This window comes from Anopheles arabiensis, chromosome 3 (genome assembly GCF_016920715.1).
Source record: "Anopheles arabiensis isolate DONGOLA chromosome 3, AaraD3, whole genome shotgun sequence".
Classification (NCBI taxonomy): domain Eukaryota; kingdom Metazoa; phylum Arthropoda; class Insecta; order Diptera; family Culicidae; genus Anopheles; species Anopheles arabiensis.
The window spans coordinates 27,861,589-27,871,718 of record NC_053518.1 but is presented as its reverse complement, the minus strand read 5'-3'; the positions used below and the strand labels follow the sequence as shown (position 1 = coordinate 27,871,718).

Here is a 10,130-nt window from a genome sequence, read left to right as displayed (position 1 = left end):
GAAAAATATGTTTAATATATGTTGCTAGATGAAAAACATACACTAACTATTTGAGCCAAGGTAAGACTACCGACCTTTAGGATGGGAATGTTTACTATACAGTAAAATCTCTCTAAGATGTAGTCTTTTCAAGATGAATTATTTCTTCATGACCAACACCTTTACGGTCCATACATTTTATGTCACTTCAAGATGAATGTCTCCCTAAAACGAATACAGTCTAAACTCACTGGTTGAACTTATATACCTTGCCAACTGTTGAATATGTGCATTCTAGTCGGCACGTATTCCCATTCAAAAAACAATCTGTAATTGGGCCCTTTCCGTTTTAAGTTCGTAGGCTTAAATTTCAGCCTGTCAGCTGTTTGCATTGTATAGCAGTTTTTGAGCAGCTATCTAAGTGAGTATAATATACAGGTGGGCTTATCCCGAGGTGTATGAATTTAGAAGGCTGATTTTTATCGCTTCTGCTTCTGAATGAAGATTTTAAGAGTGTTTTGTGTATTTGTCAAGCCTCCAGAAAGCTTGTTTGAACAAAAGTTTTCACCCATCCTGTCAAAAGTTGATGTTCAAATTTGGTTATAAAAACATGCTGTTTTAGTTAGTGAATTTCTCAACTGGTAGAGAGAGGAACGTCTGTACTGATTGAACGCTTGCGCTAGACTCATTCTTTATTCCTTGTTTCCTTCATTCGTCCCCTCAATACAATTCCCAAGCAACAAATTCAAGTGACAGAAGGTCATACGTTTATACCGTACAAATTCATTACTCAACATAGCCGCCCCCCGTTGAAAGGTAGCTTTCAACCCTTATTACGAAACCTCTCTTTCTTCCTTCTGTCCGGGCAGTATACAGATCTTGGTGATGGCTCTTCTGTAAATTCCATCCTTCGTTTTCACATCAACCACTCGAACCAAGCCGTCATCACCAGGATAAATCTTCAGCACTCGGCCGAAGCGCCATTTTAGAGGGGGAAGGTTGTCCTCCTTCAGCAGGACCATAGTGCCCTCCCGAACGTTGTCTCGCCTTGAAGTCCACCGGGTACGCGGATGCAAACCAGACAAGTAGTCTCGATTCCATCGCTTCCAAATCTGCCGAACATACTCCTGCAATTGTTGATAGCGGTCCAGGCGGTTGCCTGGAATCTCAGCATAAGATGGCTCAGGGACCGATGTAAGCGCCCGTTGAATCAAAAAATGACCAGGTGTCAGAATTTCCAGGTCCTCTGGATCGTTGGAAAGTGCAGTTAACGGTCGCGAGTTCAAACAAGCCTCCACTTGAACTAAGATAGGTTCCAGGTCGTCTTGCCGCAAGATACTGGATCCTATCGTAGCCTTGAGATGCCGTTTCAGCGACTTCACTGCGGCCTCCCAGATCCCACCGAAATGGGGTGACCGCGGAGGGATGAAGTTGAAGGTGATCCCTTCCGTTCCGCAGTAAGTTGTAACAGCATCCTGATGTTGTTGTTTCTGGAACAGCTCATACATCTCCTTGATTTGTAGTTCAGCTGGTATTTGCTCCAGTAACTCAGACGAGTTTGAAGCCCATTTGCGCAGGTGAAATCCTGCCGATTGTAGAAGCTGATTTATTTCGCTGCAAATAATCCGGCCATCTTCAACAGATTCCACACCGGTGATCATGTCATCCATGTAAAAATCTTGCTCGAGGACCTTGGATGCCCTGGGATATCTTGTTTCTCCTTCCTTAGCCAACGCTTGCAGACAACGGGTGGCCAAGTAAGGTGCGCAGGCTGTGCCGTACGTAACGGTTTTCAGCTGATAGATGCGAATTCTATCATCAGCAGATTCTTTCCACAGGATGCGTTGAAGTGGACGATCGGATTCCTTCACCCAAATTTGGCGATACATTTTTTCAATGTCAGCCAAAATCGCAAATCTGGGTACTCTAAATCGGAGTAACAACGACAAAAGATCATCTTGCACTGAAGGTCCCACCATCAGTGCATCGTTGAGGGATACCCCTGTATCCGTAGAACTGGATGCATCAAATACGACTCTTAGCTTAGTCGTGAGGCTGTCGGGTCGTACTACACAATGATGCGGCATGTAATACGTCTTTCCAATGTCTTGGCGGTCAGATGGAATTTCTTCCATGTGTCCTAGATCGAGATACTCCTGTAGGAATTTAGAATATTCCTGCTTCAATTTCGAGTCGATATTTAATCGCCTACAGAGCGATTGTAGCCGCCGTGATGCAGCTTCATAAGAGTCACCTAGTTGATTAAGCCTTTCAGTACGCGTTGGTAAGGCTACCACGAAACGGCCTTCGTGGTCTCGTGAAGTTGTTTGTACAAATGCTGCCTCACACTCAGCTTCCTCGACGGATAACATCGCAGGGGAGTAGCAACCTTCCAGTTCCCAAAACCGGCTTAGTTGGTCATTCAGCGTCATGACGTTGAGCACTAAGGAAGAGTGTGTTAGACCTTGGCTTACCTGACCTGAGACAATCCAACCCAGCTCCGTGTTTTGCAGTAGTAGTTTTGGGCTATTCAACCGAAGAATGTTACCCAAAAGTAGATCGTTGTAACCTTCTCGCCCAATAAGTAGATCAATTGGCCCTGGCTCATAGAAATGAGGATCCGCCAACGTCACTCCCTTCGGTAGGTTCAATCCTTCCGGATTGACTGCATGTGCTGGCTGGTCCCACGTCACTTCTCGCAGCACATGGAACTTCCAGCTTGCCTTGAAGGTAGAGCAGTGAGAGTGGATAGCAAGGCTCACAGAATGATGAGACGAATGCTGTGCCTTCCCTATTCCACCAAGCAGATGATGCTCGTTCCTCTTCTGGACTCTCAACAGCTGTACCAATCGTTCCGTAACAATGTTGATCTGTGAACCTCCATCCAGTAAAGCTCGAGCCCAGATACGTGTTCCGTCAACATTCACTACTTGTACCATTGCTGTTGGTAACAGGATTATTTTTTCGAAATTGTTGCGCGCACAATGTTGAACAATAGAAGCCGGTGTAGCTGCTTCTGCATTTGATGTAGACGGCAGTGATGACGCTGATGCTAATGACGACTGATCAATTGGAGAATTCGGTTTGTGAAGCATCGTATGATGATTTCGCTGACATACACGGCAAGATCCGGACGAACAATCCTTTCGCTGATGACCCGCCGACAAACAGTTAAAACACAACTGTCCGTTCCTCACTAGCTCGTGTCGCTTTTCCACAGATGCATTTCGAAACACTTCGCACAGGTACGCAGCATGTGAAGCCCTTTTGCAGAATGAACAAACCTTTGTGGCCGGCTTAACCACGCTGTACACTTCGTTGCGGGTTTTCATTCTGCCTCCAGCTGTTGTTGCTTCACTTGTTCGATTCCTGTCTGGAGCCATGGCTTGCAAAACAGTTGCTTGGCTGCGAAGGAATTTCATGATCTCGTCATACGTGGGAACATTGGTTGAGCTATGATGTATTTCCCATTGTTTAAGTGTGGCCAGGTCTAATTTAGAGCAGACCATGTGAGCTAAGAGCACGCTCCATCCTTCCGTGGCCACTCCCATTCTAGTCGTCATTTTAACACCACGCTCAAAACTGTCAATTAAAGAAATCAGTGATTCGTATGATTCCTTTTTCATGTGTGGTATCGCAAATAATCCATCAAGATATCGTTTCACCACTAGCTTTTTGTTTTCGAATCGCGATTTCAATACTTCCCAGGCAACAGAATAATTTGCGTCGGTGATTTCGATGTCTCCTACTACGTTAAGAGCATCCTTTTGAAGAGAGCCTTTTAAGTATCGTAGCTTGTCTACGTCGGCTAAATTCTTATTGCGATCAATAAGACTGAGAAAGGCATCTCGAAACGGTAACCAATCTTCCATCTTTCCATCAAAAGTTGGCAAGCGCATTTCGGGAAGTTTTGTGTGTGGCATGGTATCGCGTGTTGGTGTGGAAACTACACTTGATGACAAGTTTCTTTCAATTGCCAATGAAAGCTCAAAATGGCGGTTCTCGAAAGAGGCGTACTCTTCTTCTTCTTGTTCGAACTGTGCATTGGAAGAAGAAACCAAATTGTTGGTGTGCCATGTTTCATATTCCGTGGATAGCATCGACAAGCGTGACGCACATCCTTTCAGAAAAGCGGCATCCGCTCTTGTTGCATGCTGTAGTGCTTGATCAATGCGGTCCAGCCTTTGGTCGAAATGCTGACGCATTCGCTTTCTTTTCTCCGCCAGCATTGCTGCTGTTGGAAAAGTAGGACTTGAATTTACTGATTCAAAACCTTCAAACTCACTCTCCGAAGCTTCTCTTGCCACGGCTGCCCTCAGTATTGGATTGGCTTGGACATGATCGCTGTCTGATGCAGCTTGCACATGTGATACACGATGCGATGCGTCTTGTTCCTCAAACGCCGCCGACGTCGTTGGAACTGGTGAACCAGGCATTTTCACTTGTAACAAAAAACACTTTTCACAACACTGAATGTTCGTAAAATAGTTCAATTTGTCCCGTACACTACCCGTAGAATTAGTTCAAACCACGCGGTTTTATTGTTCGCACACTCACGCACACACCCGGATTAACACGCGCGGATCGTATTCTTCGCATACACTCACACACGCACACACTCGGATTGACACACGCGGAACTTTGCTTTACCCGAGAAGAGAGAATTGTTCACTCGCGCACACGCTCACTCCGTTTGAATAACGCGCGCGAACCTTTATCTTAACCCGAAAAGAGAGAATTGTTCACTCGCGCACACGCTCACTCCGTTTGAATAACGCGCGCGAACCGTATTGTTCACAATACGTTTGTTAGCACCGACCACGTTTTCCACGAATTAAAACGTTCGATATGCCTTAAGCAGGGAACTTGCCTCCTTGCACTGAAAACACTTCTTGCGTATTCGAACGACTGATGATCGATCACAAGCAAAAAGATACCGTACCGACCGCGTTTCCACAGATTGAAAACGTTCGATGTACGTGTATAGGGAACTTGCTCACCTACACTTGAAACATACAACTTTGAATTCAATGTTCACTAACACTTGAACAATGTATTGTTCAACAAGCATCCAAAAGACTGAGGCTTGACCGTCAGAAACAATAACTGGCACCGACCACGTTTCCACGTATTGAAAACGTTCGATATGCTTTGTACAGGAACTTGCAAACCTGCACTGGTAATTTCTTGTGAATTCGAACGGCAGCGGTTCGACGACACACAATAATGTATCGCACCGACCACGTTTCCACAGATTGAAAACGCTCGATGTGCGTGTGTAGGTAACTTGCGCACCTACACTGGAACAAACGATACCACCAACGACGTTCCACGAATTGGAAGTCAGGTACTCGGTTTGTGGGAACACTTGCACTCCCGCACTGAAGCTACACAACACTTCTCACCGAAAACGTTCTACACTTTGAACGCTCGATGCACCAAATGTTGCGTATCTGGACTTCACAATTAAGCCACTTGTGAAGTGCACGATCTAACGCATGCGTATGCTCAAGTATGAGCCTGTCCGAACGCGCACAGCTATTTTACACGCACACTGAATGTCCTAGTGTCCAACTCACACTGTGACACTCGCGCGAACAATACACTGCCGTTATGCACACTTCCTCAATCTCTCTACGAGTATCGAAACAGCAAACGCACAATACACTGCCACTAATGCACCCGTGTGCAACGAATTGTCGTTATCTCGATAGCCAATTCTATCCGGTTCTACGAAGGACCATAATGTTTTAGTTAGTGAATTTCTCAACTGGTAGAGAGAGGAACGTCTGTACTGATTGAACGCTTGCGCTAGACTCCTTCTTTATTCCTTGTTTCCTTCATTCGTCCCCTCAATACAATTCCCAAGCAACAAATTCAAGTGACAGAAGGTCATACGTTTATACCGTACAAATTCATTACTCAACACATGCTATGAGACCACTTGGACTACATACACTTTGATTCTATATTCCACCACCTGATCTCTTTAATGCACCTTGGGATAAATGTAAACATCACCTTGTTTTGCAATTTTTTCGATCAGGTACTCGAATCTAATTCTAGCTTTGTGTGTGGTTTTGTATGGAGTGTTTACATGACTTCAGCCTCCAACTGTCAAACGCCTTATAAAAAAGCTGACTAGAATCGGGAAGGGCTCCATTGTTCTCATGAAAATAAGTGCAATCACTCTGCAGAAGAGATTTTTGTGATTTTTTTTAAAACGCATGCTTTTTAATTGAACTGTAAGCCAACTCTATCGAACGTTCAGCCTAAAAGCATGCGAACTAAAAAGCGTTCAACTGTTGAATTCTGATTGTATTCTCTAAGCTGAATATCCGATCTGACCGCCTAAATTCTCTAACAAGGTCCATGTAAGATAACAGGTCAAAGCGTTTAAAGCAAACTGCCATAGAACAGAATGCCATAGAAAATTTTGACAGTCAAATTAACCATTGTTTTTGTTTAACCATGAACGAAATTGCTATGAAGCAAATGAGATTCTGTTTTACTATTTGGACATTTTTTGTTCCTAATTGCAGAAATTCCATGTTCTATGGTTGATTCAATTCAAGGATCTCATTTATCATTCGTCACCGGATCTTACGCACAAGACGGTATGCATATTATGCTTGTGTGTGCCGGATGGATGTTTCATATTACTCTTTGTTCAATTGAAAGTTAATAGCACTCTTTTTGCCCAGTAACATATACTATGCTAGGAGTTTTAAATATATATACTAGGATCGTTGGCATACTATATGCAAAATTGATTAAATTCATGAACAAAACAAAATTACAATTGTGCGATCCCTTGTGGATCTAATTTAACTGCTGCGGATCTTAAGCTCTGAAATATGCATTGATTATATTTTCGGAAGTTGTATTACTTGAATGAGTTGTCGTGATTATTGAGCATAAGGTATGCACATTTTCATTTGTCGCTGTATTTATATAACCCTTGATTTTTAACATTTACCTTAATGTGGCCGTATTTACCTACTTTCCCCTTCAAATGACTTTTCATGACTTTCATAAAGCTTTTAATGGAAGAAAGTTATGTTTCTATAAGCAAATATATCAAAACATTAAAAACGCATAGAATGAATAGGACATTTGATTGAGCTTCACTTTCGAAACACACAAATCAGCAGCGAAATGGAAATAGTGTCTGGTATCTACTGTCATCATCATTCAAAACAAGTCTTCAGAACACATCCTTGAAAAAAATACCCAACAACAACATTCAACATACACCCTTGCGTCTTATCATACACTCACGGTACATTATTAACGACCCTTCCCGGCTATGGCAACAACGACATTAAACACACGCCCACCGTGTGTCACACCGCAATCAAGCTGCCAACGCGAGCGCACCCACGGTAACATTCTCATCACCTGTTCGGAAGGCGGGGAGGGAGGGGGGGAGGCAGTGCGAGTTGTTGGTTTCGGTGGTCATCAATTGTAATTCACGTTAACACTCGGGAAATTAACCATTAAACAGAAGCACCGTCCGCTTCGGGACGGGCGCAAAATGGGTAAGGTAAGCCATGCGGGACGGGAAAACATAATTTCCGCCCGACGTGACCAATGATTAGCCGCCGAAAGGCGTACCATGCATAACTCATGCCACAGTTGGCCGTACGAGCGACGAACAGTGTGTGGGTATGTGTGTGTGAACGGAGGCTGGAAAACGCAAAAAGGGGCCCAGTAGGTTCGCCGGGCAACAGCCGGAAAGGCAACGGCAACAATCACATGGCGCAGCCCGGAAGTGCTTTCATCAAGATCCTTGTGTACTTGTGATACTATTGGGTTGGGAAATTTTAAAGATGAACACACACACACGAGAGAACGTTCCACAACGAGCAGTGACCAATTAAAGCGAAACGTGTGTTGGAGACAATTGCATGGAAAGCGTGTTATTATTTAATAATTCTATATTTGCATTTTCATGCAAAAATCATAGCAGGAAAAGTCTGCTCGTAATATCCTGCCGCTTTTTACTTTTCCTTTTTTTTCATGCTCAACCTGGTATGGTTTTCCTGGTGAGTCAACGCTATTTAAATTAACTCACCCACTTTTTTTAAGTCAAACACTCCGCAAAAAACAACAAAGTAATGAAACGAAAACAAACTCCAGTTGGTATGCAGCAGTATGCAAGCATTTAAACACAACTTTCATATTCAACGACGCAACAAACAAGCCCAAACAAACGTGCTGCTGTAACGTGCTGATACAGCACACATCATCTTCACACAGCATCATACACACACACACATACACACACACACACACACACACACACACACACACACACACACACACACACACCGGTTGTAGCTGTTCAGAATGACTCCTTCAAATAAACACAATAAACATCACACAATGCGAAATCCGTTCGTACCTAAATGTTCGTACACCCCAAAAACACGCACAGTCAGCATTTCCGGAATTGCTAACACGCTGCTTCTCTGCAATCGCTTGGCCATCTCTCCAGGTGTATGTGTGTGTAGGGGATGTGAAAAAGGCACACACACACATTTACAAACATAACCGTTATGTTCTGTGTTCCATCCAAATTGGCTTACCACATCCGCACACACGATGTTGAGTGGCACATGTGCACGCGACTTGAGGGGAGGGTGTGGATTGCGGAATAGCGGAAACAAACAACACAAATACATTAATAGTGCCTACTCTCTAAAAAATTGTCTTTTAACCTGAGCCTACTGAAAAACAATGAACAACAAAACAAACGAGGTCAAGTGTTCACAATTCGATGTGTGTACCCCCGTCAACCGTACATCCACTTTCAAATCGTGTAACCTTTATTGCACGTAAGCGAGCGAGGGGATGGAAAAGACTACTCAAATAAAACAAAACTCGTGCTGCTAATACCAATATGTGGCATAGGCGTGTGCACGGTAGCACTCCCATCACTGGAGTATGGGAAAGTGTGCGGCAACATTTCCGGTTGTGTTCTGCTGTCGCAGGGAAAGTCGCAAATTGTTGTTCGCCATCGACCGCGTGCGCACGTGTCGCTAATGGCGGAACGATGTCGCCAGGCCACCCCGGTACACTTGTCAGCGGCCGTCACCTGGTCGCCAAGGATACACAGGCGGTGAAAAAGGGAATGAAACCAAAACCTAACATCTCGCTATCGATCAGACATCCCTCAGCCCGGGGGGGGCCCCGAAGTATGATGACGCTTAGCTGGATTGTGCTGTGCCACATGCTGGTGGGGCCGTTTGATCGAAAGCAATAATTGGTAGCTCGGTGCATATAAGAGAGGAACTGAAGTTCGATTTTTGTTTTGCCCCTACTAGTGATGGGCGTTTCGGAGCGCACCAACGGCACCGGTGCCGGTTTTGAATTAACGGCGCCGGGAACCGGCTCCAACTTTTGCCTGGAGCCGGTTCCGCACCGACGGCTCCGGACTATCAGTGCAATAGAGACGGTTGATAGATAATGTAAAAAAAGGAATCTATCTTCTCGTTTTGTCTCGTCACACGAATCTGTGAAAGCTAACACCCAATGTGATTGCAGTATTGATCAACTCTATAGTTTGTTATATATATTTTTTTTTGGTAAATTTCTTTGCAGGGGTTTTCAACTGAGGTTAGACTAGCAGCATACTTTATTTTGCATCGTCGTACTAGATTCTTTCCTAGCATCCTATATGTTGGACTGTGAACGCGGTGTGACCAGACTGTTTTTAAGGTTAGGTTATCGGTAGCAAATGTAATGAAAAATTGGAAAAAAAAATCGGTGAAAACAGCTTTTCATTTACTCATGACAGGGGTCTCCAAACTACGGCCCGCGGGCCGCATGCGGCCTACGATGACTTTGCCAGAGTTAATATAAATGTTACGTTATTATGACTTTTTCAAATAAAAATGTATTTTTAACTTTTTCTTAGACAAAAATCAAGCTTCAGTAACACGAAACAAGAACAAGTATCGTTAGTATTTTGTTGTAAAAACGAGATTTAAAAGTTAAAGGTAGCGTCAAATGGCCCTCAATATAGTTATTTTTGAAGCAATGCGGCTCGCGAGCTGAAAAGTTTGGAGGGCCCTGACTTATGACAATCATTAAAGTCCAATTCTATAGATACATAGGTTACATACATTAAAAAATCTTGAATTTTT

The 10,130-nt window shown here is 43.8% G+C and overlaps 1 protein-coding gene across 1 annotated transcript; it reads right to left on the bottom strand.

Annotated features, from left to right (window-relative positions):
• Window positions 1-812: 812 nt before the first annotated feature.
• On the bottom strand, window positions 813-2,918 carry LOC120899582. The gene has a single exon (XM_040305584.1). The coding sequence runs from the start codon at window positions 2,916-2,918 to the stop codon at window positions 813-815; it is 2,106 nt and encodes a 701-aa protein (XP_040161518.1).
• Window positions 2,919-10,130: the final 7,212 nt, after the last annotated feature.

Coding starts and splice junctions, on each gene's coding strand:
- LOC120899582 (XM_040305584.1), bottom strand. CDS start 2,918: ATGGTACAAGTAGTGAATGTTGACGGAACACGTATCTGGGCTCGAGCT.